The 22,374-nt window shown below is 45.0% G+C and overlaps 2 protein-coding genes across 5 annotated transcripts in view; both read right to left on the bottom strand.

Moving 5' to 3' along the window:
• Window positions 1-1,213, bottom strand: part of LOC119974409 (NAD(P) transhydrogenase, mitochondrial-like) — a 94,517-nt gene extending 93,304 nt beyond the window's left edge. The window contains exon 1 of one of the 2 annotated variants that reach the window (XM_038813250.1): window positions 1,192-1,213. The gene's annotated coding sequence lies outside the window, so the exon portion shown is untranslated. The other variant, XM_038813249.1, reaches the window with a different exon arrangement.
• Window positions 1,214-16,991: 15,778 nt separating this feature from the next.
• atp8b4 (ATPase phospholipid transporting 8B4) overlaps window positions 16,992-22,374 on the bottom strand; it is a 372,477-nt gene continuing 367,094 nt past the window's right edge. For all 3 annotated transcript variants that reach the window (XM_038813489.1, XM_038813490.1, XM_038813487.1), the window contains one exon: window positions 16,992-18,079. In XM_038813489.1, coding sequence (XP_038669417.1) covers window positions 17,801-18,079 — 279 coding nt within the window. In that variant the 3' untranslated portion in view covers window positions 16,992-17,800. The remainder of the gene's footprint in view (window positions 18,080-22,374) is intronic.

The raw sequence follows: 22,374 nt of genomic DNA, 5'->3' as shown, positions 1-22,374 counted from the left end.
TCCAAGAGACGCTAGCTTAGCTCCCGTTGAAAAGATTCCCAAAATGAAAACTCCTTTCTGGCAATCTGACCCCACCTGTCACAATCCAATGGGAGATAAACAGCCTTTTTCTGAGGAATTAGATATATGGTTAAGATTTTCTACCGGTGGCCGAACATCATATGGCCGACCTTTTGGGCTTTGCAGCAATGGAGAGATATTTTTCCCCAATTTGCTGGCTTTGAAAGCAGACCAAGGTAGGCCAGCAACGTGGGTTCAATCCGAACAGGCGCCGGAACATGGCGACTAGGGGCTTTTCACAGTAACTTCATTTGAAGCCTACTTGTGACAATAAGCGATTTTCATTTAATTCATTTCATTTCAATGGCATGGCTTCACAAATGATCATTCCACCATTCAGGCGTTGCCAGGGAACAGCTTAGAGAGAGATAGAGAGAGCAGAAGTGAAATGGAGCAGGCCAGGGTATAACTTGGGTCACAACACACACGGTTCTATTCCCCCACAAGCGGCTATAATGGCAATGGACGACAATGACACTAAAAGGACAAGAGAAGGGCAAACTGAAAAGGGGGGAGGGGGGTGGGAAAGAGAGAATAAACTCTCCAATCTCCTATAAATCAACCGATATCTTTCCTGGTCTGGCTACCGTCGATTTGTGCCGAGATCAGTATTTTGCGGTAGAAATAAAGATTTGTTTTGGGAAGGTGGGGGGGGGGGGGGGGGGGTTGCATTAAAATAAAAGGAGGCGGGTTAAAAATGAAAGAAACGGAAAATGCACCGCGGACATTCAAAGACTTTGTTTCTTGTGCAAAATAAATTGCGATGGTTGCTTCATTGCGGTGATTTTTGAAGTAAAACTCCTCAATAACCTTGGCGTTTGCCGGCTGTTGGGACTGATAATTAAGGCCATTGGTTGCAGCCGAGAGAGAGAGAGGTGTGTGTCAGGCTTGGCTCAGACACAAAACAAAACTACCACATCACCCACTGCCGCCTCACTCACTAACTCAGTCACTCACCCGGTTAAAGCGGTAAAGGCACCGACTGAGCTCGCAAGGCCGGTGTGCGGGCTGGGCTGAGCCGGGCAGCGAATCCGCAACCCTCCGGCAAGCCGGGACACTCGGAGAGAGGGAGGGATTTCTCTTTCTCTCTCCCCCCTCCTGTGACCTTCACTCACGTCAGACGCCACTCACCCGCTTTTTTCTCTCTCTCTCCTTTAAATAAACCCTCATGTGATTCTGTGCGGCGGCAGGAAGAAGGCACTTCTGAACAGTCCCTCAGCAGGAACAGTCTCCAGTCAGGGGTGCCTTCACCCACCCACTTGCAACCCCCCCCCCCCCCCCATTGAGGGTTAAACCCAGGGAAAGTGCTCGTTCAGCAGGTCACAGACACCATCTCGGGAGAAAGACAGAGAGAGAAATGGAATCGATTGAATCCCCCCCCCCCCCCCCCCCCCGCTTAGAAACATGGAAAAAAATAGAAGCAGGAGGAGACCATTCGGCCCTTCATAGGATCATAGATTTTACAGTGCAGAAGGAGGCCTTTCAGCCCTTCGAGTCTGCACCGGCCCTTGGAAAGAGCACCCCATTTCAGCCCACATTTCCAACCTATCCCCGTAACCCCACCTAACCTTTTTGGATACTAAGGGCAATTTTATCATGGCCAATCCACCTCACCTGCACATCTTTAGACTGTGGGAGGAAACCTGAAACCCCCGCAGACACGGGGAGAATGTGCAGACTCGGAACAGACAGTGACGCAAGCCAGGAATCGAACTTGGGACCCTGGAGCTGTGAAGCAACTGTGCTAACCACTGTGCTATCGTGCTGCCCATTCCACCATTCATTATGATCATGGTTGAGCATGCAACTCAATAGCCTAATCCCACTTTCCCCCAACATCCTTTGATCCCCTTCGCCTTAAGTGCCATATCCTCAAGGGCTGCACGGTTTGGTCTAAGTAACTTGACTAAGTAACTAAGTTACTTAGAGGAGATGTACGAGGCAAGTTTTTTTTACACAGAGGGTAGTGGGTGCCTGGAACTCGCTTCCGGAGGAGGTGGTGGAAGCAGGGACGATAGTGACATTTAAGGGGCATCTTGACAAATACATGAATAGGATGGGAATAGAGGGATATGGACCAAGGAAGTGTAGAAGATTTTAGTTTCGACGGGCAGCATGGTCGGCACAGGCTTGGAGGGCCGAAGGACCTGTTCCTGTACTGTACTTTTCTTTGTTCAGCTGTACCAGCCCTAATCTCGCACATGAGGTGGAGGCTTTCACTCTCCGGAGCACCTCACAGCAGAACCCCTCCTCCATATCCTCTCCCAACTCTTCCTCCCACTTTGCATTGATCCCTTCCAGCGGTGCCTTCTCCTCCTCCGAAATAGCTCCGTAGACCGCTGACTCTACTTCTTTCTCCAGTCCCCCTGTCGTCAGCGCCTCCTCCAGCAATGTGGAGGCCGGCTCCTCCGGGAAGCTCTGTATCTCCTTTCTAGCAAAATCTCGAACCTGCATGTATCTAAACATTTCTCCCTGCTCCAGCCCATACTTCGCTCCCAGCTCCTTCAATCCTGCAAACCGACCCCTGAGAATCAAATCCTTCAATGTCTTAATCCTCTTCTCCTCCCATTTCCGAAAATTTCCATCCCACCTCCCTAGCTCAAATCTGTGGTTCCCCAAATCGGCATTTCCCTTGACCCTGCCCCCAACACGAGGAGCTGGTGAAACTGCCTTCAAATTCTCTATGAAGCTATTATTAGCGGACTCCCTGAGTACTTGTTAATTTCCTCCTTGACCAACAATGCAACCCCACCGCTTTTTCTTTTTGTCTGCCTGTCCTAAATACTAAATACCCCAGGACATTTAGTTCCCATCCTTGGTCCACCCGCAGCCATATCTCCGTAATCTTGACTGTATCATACCCGTTCACGTCTATTTATGCCATTAATTCATCAACTTTATTATGAATGCTCCGCGTGTTAAGGCACAAAGCCTTGAAGCTTGTCTTTATAACATTACTAGTCCCCCTCCCAATATTTTTCACTGTGGCCCTGTTTGAATCTGGCTCTTGGTTTCTCTGCCTTTCACTTTCCTTATTTCCCTTTTTGTCTTTTGTTTTTGTCCTTATTTCCTCCTCCTCTGACTCCTTGCATAGGTTCCCATCCCCCTACCATATTAATTTAAACCCTCCCCAACTACTCTAGCAAATATTCCCCCTCAGACATCAGTCCTGCCTTGGTGTAACCCGTCCAGCTTGGGTGAGTTGTGGAGGGAGGTGAGGGGGTGCAGGGGTGGGACTCAGCCCACACTTTGCAACAGCAAGAGGCAGTGTAATCTTCCTGAGGAACCAGTTCCTTAAAACATTATTTGATGGGATCATCTGGGCATCACCCCTTTTTCCTTCCAACGTCCAGCCCTGTAACTGTCCTTGAAATGAAGGACATTGAAGAGTTGGCCACGTTTGCTGTGGATCTGGAGTCACGGTATGGCAGAGTTCTTTCTTAGGGAGTCATAGAGTTATAAAGAGACCCTTTATGTCTGCGATCAAGCACTTATCCAGCCCAATTTCCAGCACTTGGTCCATAGCCTTGTAGGCTGTGACATTGCAAGTACTCATCTAAATGCTTCATTAGTGAACCATAGTGAACCAGATGGGTTTTTAACCACAATCAATGTTTTTAAAGCAGTGGATTTGAGGCTCAAAGGAGATCTGCAATCAGCCAGGATCATATTGAATGAGGGGCTGATTTGCCTATGCCTGTCTCATGTTATTTACGAAGACTAGCTTTAAATTCAAGACTTTAGTTAATTGAATTTAAATTTGCCAAGGTGGGACTTAAACCTACATCCCCAGAGCATTAGCCTAACTCTCAAGACTACTCATCCAGAAACATTACGACTACACCATCACCACCACATGGCAGAAGATGACTAGTTTTGTGAGGAAAGAGTTTTTCACCCAGAGGATGGTTGGAATCTGGAACTCACTTCCTGAAAGGGTGGTAGAGGCGGGAACCCTCACGACATTTCTCTTGTTAGTATTGGCGGATAGGCTCCCCGTGTTCGTGGCCCAGTTAGAGAGCCGGCAATTCTGAAAGCCCACCGGGAGAGGCGTGAGAACAGCTGAGGCATTTACACCATGGGAACAGCGGGATCATCACCCCTCCGACAAAACACGGATATTATCTGAAATTGTTGGGACTCATTGTCGAGTCTAGAATCTGGCTATAAAATGCCTACGTGAGAGATGAGGCACAGTTCCTTGAGCTTATGTTGAGCTGCATTTGAACAGTGAAAGATGAGCACTCAGAGGGATGCCGGAGCCCAGCACTTTGCTGAGCCCCAGGCCAATGATGTGCCCCTGGGTATGGTTGTCCCAGAGTTGCTGGATCTGCAAAGGCGGAGTCATGAGCATCAGGAAGTGGTGACAGCATCTAGTCTCAGACTGCAAGGCCAACTGGAGGAGTCCCATCGCCTTGTGTCTGAGGAGATGATGCCATCACTCCTATGCAATGAGGCCAACACTACGAGAGTGGCGTCCGCAGTGGAGACCTTGGCACAGAACATGCACTCCATGGCAGGGGAGTCCGCTCCATGGTTCAGCTCATGACGTCCATCGTTGAGGGCTTCAACTGCACAGTTCAGGCACTAATGGGAACCCGTGGGTGTCAGCACCAGAGGATGGCGGGACTTCTGACTCTCACTCGAGCTGTCCTTCTATCCCATGGAGGAGCGGCAGACCACATTCCAGGGGCCTTCCACCCAGGAGATCTTGTGGTGTCCAGTTCAGTTGACATCCCCTCCTCGCCCTCCAGTCCCACACACTGAGAAGGGCAGTACAGCAACACCTGTGCTGCCTGAAAGCAGGCTGATAGCCTTAAGGTCCCAGCCCCTCAGGGACGCTCGCCAAGGTAATCTCAGGCATGGAAGTGTAGCCATCTGGGATGGCCACTTACAAAGGATCCCAGGAAATATGGCCACCTGCAAAGGGCCATGGGAAATATGGTCAACCCAGGACTCAGACACTCAGAGCTTATGTATATTGGCAACTCAGATAACTAAATGCTATCAAAACCCCCAGCTACTTTGCATTCTAATGGCCCATTTCCCCAGAACAAAAGACCTGTACTCAGGTAACAGATACAGAAAGAGACCATCGGCACCATTTGCTCAGGGAGCCCAAAAAGCCAAGGTCAATGACCACTCAGGACACGCCCCGCCATCAAGACACCCGCCCCTTTATTGGCCAAAATCGAAAGCAGTAATCGAAGTCTGCCGAATTATTGGGCCCAAAGCTAAGGACCGCCCAAAAGAGCGCGAAACCCCAGAAAGATAAAGGCAGACACTGCCATGTGTTCAGTCTCTCTTGGCCCCGGCGCTCGGTCTCTCTTGGCCCCGACCTACGCCTAAAACCAAGTGCAGCATCACGACCAGAAGACAAGTTCAAGACCAACGATCGCTACCAGACGGATGAGCCCAGCAGAAACGAAGTCACTTCTCCAGACCCAGCCACGCAAGATCCGAACAAAGGCCTTGTTCCTCTGCATAAAGCCAGGTGCCTGAAGTTAAGTACAGGTTGTTGTCATTTTAGGTGTAATTTAGCTTGTAGTGTTTTATGTTGCATGTCGAAGTAATTCTTGTGTGTAAATAAACTATCATTGAACTTGAACTGATTGTTTGGTCTTTGATCGATATCCAGTAAAACCTTATGGTGGTATCATTTGATACCTGGTGACTCTGACAAGAAATATCATCATTAATAGCTGTCATATCAGTATCCAGTTAAAAAGAGCAACATTATCGGCGTCTCCGGAACAATTGGCACCAGAAGTCAGCAGGCCACCTCGACCTCAGCTGTGGATCCTGGGGATACACCTAGACATAGCAGGAGGGTGAGGAAGACTATGAAACAATAGGTGTCTAGTGGGCATGGGTGAACTTGGGCACTTTTTGAGAAAAGTCACCATTGTAATATCGCACTTGCATTAAAATTCATTTTGATCACACATGAAGAGCCTCCACACTGGCATGTCATGGCACCATGTCCATAAACACCCGCACAAAATCACACTTCTTCCCTGAGCGGTGTGAGAATGGCAGCTTTATTTCTCTCCCACCTCCCACACTGACAACGCAGTGATGCCACTTCGCTCGGCACTGTCCCCCCACCCTACCCTCCCCCAACCCCCCCCCCCGTGGATGGTAATCTCCTCCCCCCCCCCCCCCCCCCACTTCCACACCAACACTCTGGCCTCTCGTGTGTGCCAGCATTCTATAGTTATGAAAATGCCACCGGCTGAAAACATGTAGGAGTCTTTCCACCTCATCAAGAGGTGGCGAAACATATCGGGACCTCTGACCTCAGGGGCGGCAGTAGCAGCTGAGTTGTGTCATTCTGCATCTAGGTCCCCCATTCAGTGGCAGGTTACTTGCAAGTTCTCGTGGGCTGTGGGTTAAATAAACCTTCCAATTTAAACTGCCAGCCACTCTTGCACTAATCCATGACAGCCTGGCCTCTATAACTAGTTGCCCTGAGCTTCCAGATACCGCATGTCTTCTGGCGTCACAGTGCTGCCTTAGTGTGGGAGTTTATGCTCACTGCACTCGTCCTCCCCCATTGTGTGAGGTTTTTCAGGCCTATAGAGGCTGGAAAACACCCCTTGATAGAATTCCCCCACTCTGTCCATTCAGCCTGGCATCGCATGGAACCCCACCCTGGCACCTCACAGTCGCCCCCTGTGCTGAGCCTGCGGATCCACCTGCTCCCACCCACTTTCCAACTGCCACTCTGAAAGGGCAACTCCTCAGCGGCTACATTGCCACAAGTCTAGCCAGGAGGATGTGGGAAGCGATGCCTGCAAACCACCAGCCAGACCCCTTTAAACCTAGAGGCTCACAGCCATGAAGGGCCACTCAGGTCTGCGAACCACCCAACTCCCCGTGATGCCGATACTGATCCCTCCTCCCCCGGTTCCGAGTTGAACTTATCTGGGCCCCTGCATCCTCTCTAGTGTCCCCTCTGCAACTGGCACCCTTGAGGGTAATGGCGACCTGAGTCCTCACCTCCAAATCCCCTTCGGAGGCGAGGTTGCCAGGCTCTCATTGCTCCAAAGCTGCTGAAAATCGCTCTGTCCATGACCAATTAATATTCAGTGAGGGTCTAAGTCATAGTGCGAGAGCTCGCTAATGGTATGCTAATGCATTTAAATGAGGTTCCCAACCATCCGTGCCAGATTTCTCATTATGCCACGGGCGAGGCTCCTGGAAAATCAAAGCACGATCTTGCTGGCGAGAATCGTCTTTCCCAATTCTCGCAGTATTTTCCACCCGCGTTGCTGTTCTTGCTGACAGCTAACTGGGCTCAAAGTTTCATCCAGAGTATTTGAACAGCAACCTCACACAGGCAAATTCATTCTGCACCACAAAAGACATCTTTGTGACCCCTGAGTAATGTTTAAGGGCAGCACGGTAGCATAGTGGTTAGCACTGTGGCTTCACAGCGCCAGGGTCCCAGGTTCGATTCCCTGCTGGGTCACTGTCTGTGCGGAGTCTGCACGTTCTCCCCGTGTGTGCGTGGGTTTCCTCTGGGCGCTCCAGTTTCATCCCACAGTCCAATGATGTGCGGGTGAGGTGGATTGGCCATTCTAAATTGCCCTTTGTGTCCAAAAAGGTTCGGTTGGGTTACAGGGATAAAAGGGATAGGGTGCATAAACCGGAGCACCGCAGGAAACCCATGCAGACAAGGGTAGAAAGTGCAAACTCCGCACAGACAGTGACCCAAGCCTGGGAATCAAACTTGGGACCCTGGAGCAATGAAGTAACTGTGCTAACCACTGAGCCACCGTGCCCACAATTGACAATAGTGTCTTTCTCCACAAGCTACCCTAACTCTCTCACCATGCTCTTTGTTATTTCATTAAAACAAAATCATGTGGACTTTTCTTCCGTGATGGTATGCAACAGAGGACTCCACACTGCAGCTACCCTTTTCGATAAATAACTTGCTTTCAACCTATTGATATTTTATGATTACCTGAAACATGTTGTGCTTTTGTTACTATCTTATTGACCAGCAGAAATGATCCATCACAATTTCTCCCTTGGCAACAGGTGGAGGAAAACCGTCTCTTGCATCTGTTGTCAGAAAGAAGGAGCTGGTGCACAAGCAGAGCAGTTAGTGGAGGGAACTGTACCGCAAGCATGTGTCAGGGACGGAAAGCAATTATTTATTTTATTAAAATTTAGAGTGCCCAATTCTTTTCTTCCCAATTAAGGGGCAATTTAGCCTGGCCAATCCACCTACACTGCACATCTTTGGGTTGTGGGGGTGAGACCCACACAGACAGAGGGAGAATGTGAAACTCCACACGGTCAGTGGCCCATGGCCGGGATCGAACCCGGGACCTAGGCGCCGTTAGGCAGCAGTGCTAACCACTGCGCCACAGTGCCGCCCCGCAGAAAGCAATTATAGCATTTTTATCTACATAGTATGAAATTTTGAACTTTCAAATTCACACGGCAGGAATTTTCAGCCTCCTCTGCCTGGCAAACGGAAATTCCTTCCCGCCGTCAACGGACCTTTACACGGTCCCATTGCCATCCATGGCGATCTTGCGGAAGGCACGGCTGAAAAATCCAGCCAAAACTTTGAGTGAATCTAGAGTTTGAGACAAAGTGTGAACAGCTGCCAGTCAGATTTCTTTATAGATTATTTATTAGCAATGTCAGCGGCAAGGTGGCACAGTGGTTAGCACTGATGCCTCACAGCGCCAAGGACCCAGGTTCGATTCCAGCCTTGGGTGACTGTCTGTGTGGAGTTCGCACATTCTCCCAGTCTGCATGGGTTTCCTCCAGCTGCTCCAGTTTCCTCCCACATTCTAAAATATGTACAGGTTAGGTGGATTGGCCATGCTAAAATTGCCTCTTAGTGTCCAAAGGTTTGGTGGGGTTATGGGAATAGGGCGGGGGAGTGGGCCTAGGTAGGGTGCTCTTTCAGAGGGTAGGTGCAGACTCAATGGGCCGAATGGCCTTCTTCTGCACTGTAGAAATTCTATGGTACTACATTCAAGTTTGCAGCATTCTTTTTTCTCTAATTTGGGTTATACTTGTATTAATTCCTATAAATAAGTTCTTTCCCAATGATATAGTTGATGAACTGTGCAGAAAGGCGTTGACAAAACTTTACATGATAGACTTGTAACAGGGAACAGAGCATATGTGACAGTTGCAGTGTGAAGTTAGGTACAGCATTGATTATAAGTCTGCAGAGATCGGTGCTTGTCCTTCCATTGTGTCTAATTTACATTAAATATCCATACACAGGTTTTCCTCACTTGATGTCATAGTCGTGTTCCTGAAAAGTACAACTTTAAGCAAAACAATGTTAAGTGGATCAGATTTTCCCATTACAACTAATGTAAAAACTAATGTAAGTCATACAGTTAGGTCTATAACATGACATGTATGCAACAAATGCAGTAGAATGAGTACAGGGTGATTTAGAAAAGGAACTTACTGCCTTATGTATGTCAGCCACAACAGAGAAATCCATATGGAGAAGAAGGCACAGAGAAGAGGAACAAAACTGATCATAACTATAAAAATAACTTGGGGGGGGGGGGGGGGGGGGGAGAGGAATCGCAGATGCTTAGATTTAATAATAATAATCTTAATTTTGCAAATAGGCTTACATTAACACTGCAATGAAGTTACTATGAAAAGCCCTTAGTTGCCATATTCTGGCGCCTGTTCAGGTACAGAGAGGGAGAATTCAGAATTCACCTAACAGCCTAATTACCTATTCGGGACTTGTGGGAAGAAACCAGAGCACCCGGAGGAAACCCACGCAGACACAGGGAGAACGTACAGACTCCACACAGACAGTGACCCAAGCCGGGAATCGAACCTGGGACCCTGGTACTGTGAAGCAACAGTGCTACCCACTGTGCTGCCGTGCCGCCTACCATCAGTTAGAAAGGGAGAAATTAATGAGAGTTTGCTTCACTGAAGTGGCACCAATGTTACGTAATATTTATCCAAACTGTCATGTGAGAGTGCCTTTAAGAAATGGGAATTTATAAAATAGCTGTAGTGGATGTACCTTTAAGAAATGAGTGTTTATCAGTGATGTCAGAGTGTGGGTGGAGCTGGGCTGTCTGCTTTTACTTTCACTTTGGGCTCGCAGCTACAGGGTGTGTTTAGTTTCATTTTGCAGATTGGAAGCTGCATCCAGCAAAACCAGGTGTAATTCTGATTTCTTTCTGCATGAAAGGAATGTTTTCAAATCACTTTCTAGTTTAAAAGTGATAACTGTTCTCAGTAGTGAAGTTAAACCTGATGTCTTTCTGTAAAAAGGATTATTTTTGTCTTATGGATGTTGCAAAGAAAGATTCAGAGTTACTTAGAGTAAAATAGCAAATAATTAAAACTTTAAACTTTATTTCATAAACATTTAACTTCACAATGCATTTGGCAGTAAAGGTGTCATCAACACGTATGTGCTTCGAATTGTCCTCTACTACTATTACACTAAACATTGAAAATTCAGGGAGCTGAAATGCCTGTGACAATGGCCTCAAAACTGATCAGGTACAAATCATAGAGTGTGCATCACAGAAAAAGGACATCTGATCCACTGGGCCTGCACAAACCATTTGGAAGATTCCCCACTCCCTAGCGCTTTCCCTAAAGCCCTACAAGTTATTTTACTTTTCAACTAAATGTTCAATTCCCTTTTGAGCATTATTATTAAATAAGCTAAGATGGTAAAGGAAGGAATTTCTCCTTCCGCACAGGTGGGAAGGGAGGTGTAATCATTTAAAGAATTGTAGAATTGAAAACTTGGTTTAGAATCAAAACCACACAAAATCAGATTTTGACACACACACGTGAATGTACATTCCTTTCACATTCAATTAGTTATAAATAGTAAAATATATTTACAGCAGAAGACACACGTGGCAAGAAAAAAATGTTTATAAACTGCACTGATGCTTCATATTTTTCCAATAGACAAACGTATAACGATGGAATCTTACATAATAGATGTAAACACTCTTTCTCCATTTTACAAATAAAGAGCTAAAACTCTTTGGTATTCAAACATGCATCTTTATACAATGTACACCATGTTATTGCACAGAAAGACAATTCTGAACCATTTGTTTTAATTAAGATGTAACATTTTGTAGAAGCACAATTTTCATAACAGAAGTCAAATCTGGGCTTCTAACATTTCTGACTTTACAAGTATATTTTTGATGTTTATGCCACGAGATGAAAGATAAAAGCAATCTACCTAAATATTGAAAATAAAAATTAATCCTTTTATAAATTAGTATATATATATATATATTCTCATGCTTTGTTGAGTAACAATCTTGACAATATATGAACAATGAACCATATATGAATTAATTCTATACATGAATGTTTAAATGCAATATTTTGTGCTTGTCATTAGAGATGGATGATAGTAAAACTTTACGTGTAACTCGTGTTAATTGCTGTGCTCTTTAGAGATAGTGAGTGTGTGAGTGAGAGACAGAACATGAGAGATTGATATGATTTTTAGCCCTTAATTTCTGTCAAACATGGAAGATTTTTTTCCATTCTGAATGCACTATATTTGAGCCTGGGCAGGTAAGAGCTGAAATGACATGGTTATCCAATTTCCCAGAATTATTTATCTTCATGAATGTGACATTCCTGACATTTTTTGTAAGTCAATTTGAAATGGCAGTCAAATCCGATTTTATGCAATCAGTATAGAACTGTAGGGGGGCTGGTTTAGCTCAGTTGGCTGGACAGCTGGTTTGTGATGCAGAGAGCAAGGCTAACAGAGCGGGTTCAATTCTTGTAGAGGCTGAGGTTATTCATGAAGGTCCCACCTTCTCAACCTTGCCCCTCGCCCGAGGTGTAATGATCCTCAGCTTAAATCACCACCAGTCAGTGCTCTCCCCTCAAAGGGGAAAGCAGCCTATGGCCAACTGGGACTGTGGCAACTTTGCTTACTTTATATAACTGTGTAACTGAATGGGAACAAATGTCCTGGATACATGACTAAGGAGAACGTTCAAGTCAGAAGTTGTGGCTTCAATCTCACTCCCATAATATAGGCTCAGGTCTGAGTGCAGAGCTGAGGAAAGGTTGCAATGTAAGAGATACCAACTTTCATATGAGATATTGAGTCAGGTCTTGTCTGCTTTTGCGAATAGATAGAAAAACAACATTCTTTGACACTATTCTGAGAAGAGCAGGAATTTCTTCCAGTGTCCTAGGTAGCATTTATCCCTCAACCAATGTCAACCAAGTTATCTAGTTAAATCTATTACTGTTCCTGTGACCTTACTGTGTACAATTGAGATATGAAGATCTGAGCTAATTTTTGCTTCTTAGTGAACATTCCAACATCAGATCATGAAATCATTAAGACTGCTTACCTTTGGTATGGTCTTTCCTACTGTTATGATTCCGGTAGGGACTGATAACTTTTAAAAAGAAATTCAAACTTGCAGCGAATAGCTGAAAGGATGACTCAAGTTTTCACATTTTAAGACTTTTACTGTAACAAACTAACTAAAAGTAACTTTGAGTAAACACTATTTTAGTAGACAACTTGTACTTTAAAGTATGGAACAGAACTTTCTTCTTTGACTTTTGATACAACTGAAAAAGCTACTCCACAGTTATACTTTACACCATCCCTTAAGTAGGCATTCAATTCTCTTGGAACCAGTCCAAAGTGATTCTTGGCTCCGAAAGGTTTACTTCCATTATTATCCTTTCCCAGCCTAACCCTAAGCCCAGAACTGTCTTTCATGATTAAGGTTCTCCTAGAAATGTATCCTCGAGTTCAAGCTAGGTGAATCTTCATTTTAAATCCACATGAATTTGGTCTTTTCAGTCTGAGTGCAAGTTTCCACGTGCGGTCAGCCACAGAGACTTATGGTCCCTATCTGCTTTCTCTCTTGGATCCTGGCTAACCTACCTCTGTTGTGAAATTCAGGGATTTTTATTTAGGAGAGCCTTATAATACCATTGCTTCGTTTGCACCCTTCCTCTCGCAAAGTCCGTCTCTAAGGCAATGAGGATCACATAGGTCTTGTACCCTGGTAGACATGCCAATTAGCTACCCTTTAGACGCCCAACTCAGTTCAATCTCAGAATTTAATAACCAGTTTAAAGTATAACCATTTCCAACTTGGCATTCTTTACACATCCTTTGGAGTTTGGAGACTAACAGTCCATCTACTGTCAGTCCAAATGTTTCTGCCATTGTCTACAAGTATGAATGCCTCGCACATGCTTCCCAGTAAAACAACCTCCCCCCCCCCCCCATGACAATCAATCCATCCAGATGTGCGATCAGCAGAATTCAGAACAGGTCACATGACCCCATTAATTCCTCCATTTTACCCTGAATTGAAACACAGTCCCAAAACATACTAATTGTATAAGACATCGCACTTGTAACACTACACTGAGCACTTGATATCATTTTCTAATTGAATAGGGTGGGACTGTTGGAAATTGAGGATATTTATCTCATGGGTATCAAGGAACATGAAGTGAAATCAAAGAACAAATTGTTGTGAAACTGACTGAAGTAGAAAGACAAAGTGCTCCAGAGAGATAGAATTTGAAGCATTTAGGTACAGTAGCGACTTTAAGTACGAAACACAGAATTTACAAGACAAAGACATTAAAAATATATATTACAGTAGAAAATGAATTACGATATGGCACCAAATGACAAACAAGGTGTGTATCATAGAATTCCTACGGTGCAGAAGGAGACCATTCTGCCCATCAAGTCTGCACCGACGTCCAATCCATCTAACCTGCACATTTTTGGACTGTGGGAGGAAACCAGAGCACACTGAGGAAACACGAGAACATGCAAACTCCACACGGACAGCCACCCAAGGCCGGAATTGAACCCCAGCCCCTGACGTTGTGAGGCAGCAGTGTTAACCACTGTGCCACGGTCCCACGTAGAGATACAATTTTATTAAGGAACTTCACAATTACATCGCTGCAGGCACATTGATTTTGAGCTGCTCGGGTTTACTGCCCTTGGGCAGCATGGGATAGAGGGACTGTGCAATAATTCTAGTAAACCTGTGTGGCAGTATTTTAAACTGACAATGTCAATCTTACTTCCCCACTGGACAACTGCATTCATACCCTCCTAAGTGAAGGATAACAGAACAGGGAGAAAACTATAATTTTCTTTACAAAATAAATAGTTAATAAAACCTCTTCGGATAATATATAAAGCAAAGGTCTGGTAGAATGAGAAGGAACTAATATAATTAGATTTTCGATATCATAAATCCATGATAGCAAGCTTTAAGCCTTTCACACAGCTCGTGTTGATTCTGACTGTTTGTTTTATCCTGTAATCTAACATAAATTGTTGATTAATCTGCAGTAATGTGACAAAGGATTACAATGCATAATTCAATATCAGTAAATGTAGATTATAAATCTTGTATTATAAGCAAGACAGGTTTGCTCTGGTTAACCAGCAGGAGACATGATAGGATCTGATTCATTGAAGGCTGCTGAGTTCAATTATGAGTCGTAAAGGAATCTTCCCCTTTTAATTTCTATAAGCATACTTGGCCCGCGAGAGACACCATGGTGGAAATTTCCAGGGCTTCATGCCAACCAGTGAATGGAGATTTCAACGGCTCGCTAGCCCCGTCCCAGGAGAGGGGCTGGAAAGGTCCGGTCATGAAGGCAGGTCCACACGCAACAGTCACGATCCAAGAATTGAGTCTTTCTTAATTATTGCGAACATGCTACAGGAGCACCATTCAAACCATTGCATCCCTGCTAGTTGTCTGGGCTTGGAAAAAGCCTCAAGAAATCAAGGAACAAAACAATATGAATTCATGGGAAGCATGGAATCCAGTATCAGAAAAATAGCTTCTAATTTCAATTTCAGGAAAATCAAGTAATGTGCTAACGTGAGGCACTCCTCAAGGAGCTTGGGGAGTTCTGGCCACAGGCTATATCTGTTTCATTTAATGCTTCATATAAATACATGTCATTTCTATCTTGGAATATACCCTTTCTCTCGACAAATATAAGGAATCCTTTTTAGTTGGCACTGGTTTCTAATCATGGATCGGGTGATTCCCACACGTAGTCTGCTGGAGGATAATTGTAAGGAAACTGAGTGGTGAGCATTCATCGATTTTATAGAGTCCCATTAGCCACTGAAGAGGGCCATTGAGAAGTAGGTTCCCTCAAAGACCAGGAAAATGCAAAACATGGAAACCGGATAATTGGAGATGTGCAACTAAATATTGGTTTGGAATGCCAACAACAAAATTGAAGAGTTGAGACTTACTAAACGTAAACTTCCCGAAAACGTGTATGTCGAGTTATCAAAGGCATCCTTCTCTCCAGGATGGATTCCCTGTCTTTCAGTTATTTACACTATACCTGTCAGAATGTTGAAACAGATGTCCGGCACGGTGGCGCAGTGGTTAGCACTGCTGCCTCACAGCGCTGAGGTCCCAGGTTCAATCCTGGCCCCCAGATCTCTGTCTGTGTGGGGTTTGCATATTCTTCCCGTGTTTGTGTGGATCTCACCCCCACAACCCAAAAGGTGTGCCGACTAGGTGGATTGGCCGCGCTAAATTGCCGTTGAATTGGAAAAATAAAATAATTGGGTACTCCAAAATTATTTTAAAAAAAGAATGTTGAAACAGTTCTAGCAATATTGTTTAAAGATTATATGCCGGATTTGTTTTGTTTAATCCAGTCACGGGTTGCATGACCTTAATTACCCTAGAAAAAGGTGCTGGTGAGCCGTCTTCTTGGATACACATAAGCATGCTGAAGTTTTCTTGAATGATGGGGGGAAACAAAGTATTGTCTGTCCTCAGTGGGAAAGGAATTGGATGGTCAGGTTTGTCCTCCCCGTGGATGGGCTGACGGAACCACTTTGTCCTCAGTTGGCCACGGAGAAGGATTCATATGCTGGGGTAGGAGTAACTCATTACTGCTGGAAGGTTGGGGGCGGGTGTGGCGAGTAAGACATGTTTTGTGCTCCACGGTGAAGGTGCATCTGTAAGGGTGTTTGGAAATTTTGATCACCAGACAGGGCTACAGGGGATATAATTTTTGCTTTGTGGAAACAGAGAGGGGTGGGGGAAGTAATCTCCTTGTGTCTTACATTGTCCACTGAAAATGCTGCAGCAGTATTGCACTGTGCACCTACATGTCACGCAGCATTACAGAATTACTGTTTCAATCCAGAGACACTGACCATTCTTAATATAACAAATATAAAATGGGCAGTTATGCTAAAGAGAGGAAATATTTTAGAGATACAAAATAACCAGAAAATTGTTGAAAAACTCAGTAGGCCTGACAGGGAGAGAGAGAAACAGAGTTTTCACTTCGGGTCCATACGACCGGTCTGCAGGGCTCTGGCGAAGAGCTCGAAACATTAACTTTTCTCTCTTCACGGATTCTGCCGGATCTGCTGAGCTTTTTCAACCATATCCTGTTTTTAGTTCAGGTTTTCAGCAGAGTTATGCTGATATTTTAAAGATATTTGTTGAAGTTCAATACTGCCGAGGAAATTAAGTACCTAAGAAAGAATTGGCCCCATTTACCGATAAAGAAATAACTTGCATTCCCGTAGAAACTTTCACAACATCAAGACATCTCGAAGCTTTTCACGGCTGATGAAAAACTTACTGAATTGCAATTCAGTCTTATTGGAGAAACTGCAGCAGCCAATACATGCACAGCAAAGTCCCAATAAAGTGAGGAAAACCTACTTTCACGAGAAACAAACAGAGAAACATTGCTGGGAGATAGAGGTGGTCAATGTCCCAGTACTAAAAGACATACTGGAACAGGGATGAAAACCAAGTGATGAGTTTGCAACGTCCGTAAGTCTTAAAACAGACATTGTCCCTTTGATGCTCCACCCTTCCCATGGAAAAAGAGTGCAAATCCATTGATTATATAAAGAGTAACTGTATGAAGAGGAATTATTTTGTAGAAAACATATTGTAAATGTAACAATTCATATAAGGTTAGCTGTTGTACTTCACTGGAGAGCCACAATCAGAGAGTGAAGTTACACAGAACCGTTAAAACAGGACGTGCCTGTAAATGCATTGTGTGGTTTTCAAAATCATACATTCAAATTAAAAAAAGTTGTTCCCCTGTGAAAGGAAAGCTCAAAGGCACTAATTCCTCAATGAGGTCATAGCTACAGGACCGCAATGTAACATTCTTGGACAGAATACAATATAATTGGGTCCCCCTAGTGAAAGACGTGAACTGTATTATATACAGCTGCTCTATCAACGTAGTTCTGTAATATTGTTGTATGGGTCCACTTAAGTTGAGCAGCATTAAAAAAATGCAATGGTTGCTCTCTTGCATTACAAAACTTTTGCAAAGACTAAAAAATATTTACAGCTCAGACGTACAAACTTGTTTTGTCACAGGGACGTCAGCCGATGTGACTGACACGTGTCTCAAAATGCTCAACTTCCATTGAACTGACATTTTTTTTGTCAGGTTTACCAAAATTGTAAGTTGAAATCCTTCCATGTTTGGTACCTGACATCAAAGAGTCCGACATAGATGTCCAACATTACAGCCATTGATATGCACGCAACAACTCAGAAGCCAGAGTCCGTTACTTTGTGGTTCTTCGGCAAGTAATAGTGATTCAAGCTTTGTGGACGTACAACACAGTGCAAACTATGGCCAAGTCTAGAGTGAGGAAAAGCATCTTTCCTTCGGAATATCTGTTGCTCTACAGTTTAATGTTCTTCTCACTGCCAAAGCTATTCATGGTGTCTGTTGTTTTCTTCCTTAAGTTTTCAATCCAACTGGTGCTGCTCAGCATCGACTTCCCGGTTACCACTGATGACGGCTTATAGAAGCGCATGTTCCTTCCCGAGGTAATGAGCTCACCAAAGCCCTCTTGGTGAGAAAATGCATAGCCTGATCTTCTTGAGCTGGTACGGTTTACCCGTCGCATACGGTGCTGCGTTGGCTTCTGTTTCCTTCTGACGCGCTGCATGTATCGTACCTGAAAACAAAACATAGTCATTTTTAGAAGCACGATACAAAATGGATGGCTTTATGCTTGGAAGCAATTTTTTTTGGTCAGAGTTTTAATTATTTTGTCTGGATTTCTGGGTAATTGTCAATAAACATGCTTAAGATTTCTTTTAATAATTAATGGGTCATTTCAAAATTTTGACATTTTCCAGAAGTATATCGTGGATAATGCCTCTTCTACACTGAATGAGGCAACGGAGGACTTGGATCATTACTGAGGGCGGGACGATCAAGAGACCGTTGTCCAATTGCAAACTGGCGAAAGTGGAAATCCACACATGGATACTAAAACGCATTCACGCAGCTTCCCTTTCTGCACGCTTGGAATCTCACCACCCTCGTGGCGGCTCCGTGGGGAAGAGACTGTTGCCGACCTCCTTCTGGTATGTGCCTTTGCAAAGCAGGTCTGGGAAGAAATGCGGTGATTCTTGTCGCGGTTTATCCGGAGCAGTTCCATGCGCAAGACCGTATGCTCTGTGGGTTGTTCCCAGACCGAGACAAACATCAACTGGTGCTGGAGGACCATCGACTCGGTGAAATAACCTTTTTGGTCTGCCCAAAACCTGCTGATCCTTCCAGTGCAAAGAGCTTTCAATGACTGAATTTTGCATTCTGGCATATTGCAAGGTCCAGGCCGATGTGATGAGTGATGCATGCAAGCTTGGGGCAGTCACCGCACAGATTCAATGGGGAACGCCACTGTCTAAGGCCCTCCCACCATAGTGTACCAAGGAGCTGGAAACTATGGAAATCTATGTAAGGGCTGCGTGCATCAGAGAATATTTGACCTGAAGTGCAATTCTACTTTCATGTATTGAATTGAAAGGAACTAATCTGTATCGCACTTCATTTATTGCTAAATTTCAGCTGCTGTGTGATGTACTTTTACAAATTTTATGAATGCAGTATATTTTTGGGGGAATCGTTATTCCATTCAATAGCGACTGGTGAAACTTGAAACATTAAATATGTTCTGCTGATTATTTGTTTAGGTTTTTTGGGTGCTTTATAAACTCTGGATGCTATTCTAGGCTTCTAAGCTTGTAGAGCAACTTTAATACTTAAAAGGGCAATGAAATTGATGGTGAAAATAAAATTCAACGGTTCTAACCACATTACAGGGAATACTTTTACCTCAATCGCACAGATCTTTAAGCGTGGCAGGCTGACAGACAGGAAGACTTTCACTTTATTCTCAGAGAACTTGATTTTGAGATGCTGACAGACTGTTTAAAGACTGCAGATGGAAAGACCAGCCAAATGACCCACATCCCAGGAAAGACCCCTGACCTGAGCCCCTCCAGCCCGCCCCCCCCCCCCCCTCCCCCCGCACAAACACCTCCCATGAAAGGACCCCCCTTCGGCACCTTGGAGGCAATTTGTGATTTACAGCACAGAAGGAGGCCATTCAGCCCATTGTGTCTGCACCGGCTTCCTAAAGAGCGATCCAGCTAGTCCCATTCCCCAACCCTATCTCCGTAGCCCTCTAAATTAATCACTTTTAAATATATGTCCACATCCGATGGAATCCACCGCCGCCACTCTCCCAAGAGCGCATTCCAAACCCCAACAACTCTCTTGAGTAAAGAAGTTTCTCCTCTTGTCTTGCTGTCCATCTTGAAATTGTGAACCCTAGGGTGGGATTTAGCGACCATCCCGCAGTCTGTTTTTCGGCGGGGGAGTAAGCCTGCCAACGGAATCTACTGTTCTCGCTGTTATCATAGAATTTACAGTGCAGAAGGAGGCCATTCGGCCCATCGAGTCTGCACCGGCTCTTGGAAAGAGCACCCTACCCAAGGTCAACACCTCCACCCAATCCCCATAACCCAGTAACCCCACCCAACACTAAGGGCAATTTTGGACATTAAGGGCAATTTATCATGGCCAATCCACCTAACCTGCACATTTTTGGACTGTGGGAGGAAACCGGAGCACCCGGAGGAAACCCACGCACACACGGGGAGAACATAAGCGGCCTTATCAGCGGCTTTCCCATTGCTAGCACCCTTCATCGCCGGGAAACCCGTTTTCCGGCGTGTGACCAGAATTTCCCTGTCAAAATTGTTCATAATTCTGAACATCCCAATAAGGTCACCTCTTCATCATCTCTGCTCCCAGGAGAATTTACCCAATTTCTCCAATTTTTCTTTGTATCTAAAATTCCTCAATCCTGGTATAATTCTAGTAATTCTCCTCTACACTCTCTCCAGGGCTTTAACATCGTTCCTTAAATAAGGTGCCCAGAACTGAACACAATAATCCAAATGTGGTCTGACCAATGATTTGTAGAGCTGCAGCATCACTTCCTTGCGTTTATACTCTATACCTCTATTTAGAAACCAAAGATCCTAAAAACCTTCTTAACAACGGTTTCAACTTGCCTGGCCACCTTCAGAGAATTATGCAGTTGAACCCCGAGGTCCCTCTGCTCCTGTACTCCCATCAAAGTTGTGCCATTGAGCTTGTATTGTCTCCCCATGTTTCTTCAACCAAAATGCATTACCTCACATTTTGCTGCATTGAAGTTCATCTGCCAGGTGTCTGCCCATTTGCCCAACTTCTCAATGTCCCTCTGAGGTCACTCAGCATCATCACCACAATTCACTATTCTCCCCAGCTTAGTATATTCTGCAAATTTAGAGATTTTGCCCTCAACACCCACTTCTAAATCATGTATATAAATCAGAAAAAGCAAGAGTCCCAACACTGAGCCCTGGGGTACACCACTTTCAACTCGTCTCCAGTCTGAGAAATGCCCATCTATACCTACCCTGTTTACCATCTCTTAGCCAACTTTAATCCATGCTGCCAAGGACTCATCAATCCCATTTTTAATTTTCTAACCAATTTGCCATGTCGCACCGTATCAAACGCTTTCTGAAAGTCCCAATAATAACAATAATAATTGCTTATTGTCACAAGTAGGCTTCAATGAAGTTACTGTGAAAAGCCCTGAGTCGCGACATTCCGGCGCCTGTTCGGGGAGGCCGGTACGAGAATTGAACCCACGCTGCTGGCCTTGCTCTGCATTACAAGCCAGCTGTTTAGCCCACTGTGCTAAACCATCCTCTATACAACATCCTCAGCACTATACAACCAAATATACAACATCCTCAGCACTACCTCCATCCACTGCCTGTGTCATCTCATCAAAGAACTGAACTAGATTTGTCAGATATGACCTGTCCTTGACAAAGCCATCTTACCTGTCAAGTTTAACTTATTTTTCTTGAAGTGTATTCCGTATTATGACCTCAGTTTTCCCACTATTGATGTTAAGCTGACAGGTCTCTAGTTTCCTGGATTATCCTCTGCCCCTTTCTTAAATAACGGCGTCACATTTGCAATCTTCCAGTCCCCCGGGACTAATCCGGAGTCCAGAGAGGCCTGGAAAATTTCTGTCAACGGTTCCACAATATGCTCCCTTACCTCACTCAGAAATCTAGGATGCATCTCTTCCGGGCCTGGCGACTTCTCTACCCTGAGTGCTGTCAGCCTTTTTAGCACCTTTGCTTTATAAGGGCAGCATGGTAGCATGGTGGTTAGCATAAATGCTTCACAGCTCCAGGGTCCCAGGTTCGATTCCCGGCTGGGTCACTGTCTGTGTGGAGTCTGCACGTCCTCCCCGTGTGTTTCCTCCGGGTGCTCCGGTTTCCTCCCACAGTCCAAAGATGTGCGGGTTAGGTGGATTGGCCATGCTAAATTGCCCGTAGTGTCCTAAAAAGTAAGGTTAAGGGGGGGTTGTTGGGTTACGGGTATAGGGTGGATACGTGGGTTTGAGTAGGGTGATCATTGCTCGGCACAACATCGAGGGCCGAAGGGCCTGTTCTGTGCTGTACTGTTCTTCTATGTTTATCTATCACAATACCGCTCGGTTGCACAACATCCACATTTTCAACTGGGCCATTCTCAGCACCTTCTAATTTGGTAAAGACCTAAGTAAAGTACTCATTTAATACTGCTGCCATACCCTTCTCTTCAGTGAGCAGTTTACCCTGCTTGTCCCTTATGGGCCCCACTCTATTCTTCACCAGTCTTTTACCATTAATATGTTTTTAAAAGTAAATTTAGAGTACCCAATTCATTTTTTCCAATTAAGGGGCAATGTAGCGTGGCCAATCCACCTACCCTGCACATCTTTGGGTTGTGGGGGTGAAACCCACGCGAACATGGGCAGAATGTGCAAACTCCACACGGGCAGTGACCCAGAGCCGGGATTGAACCTGGGACCACGGCGCCGCGCGGCAGCAATGCTAACCACTG

The sequence above is a fragment of the Scyliorhinus canicula genome, chromosome 12 (assembly GCF_902713615.1).
Source record: "Scyliorhinus canicula chromosome 12, sScyCan1.1, whole genome shotgun sequence".
NCBI lineage: Eukaryota > Metazoa > Chordata > Chondrichthyes > Carcharhiniformes > Scyliorhinidae > Scyliorhinus > Scyliorhinus canicula.
The sequence above is the reverse complement of the archived record's forward strand: the minus strand, read 5'-3'. Positions and strand labels throughout refer to the sequence as shown.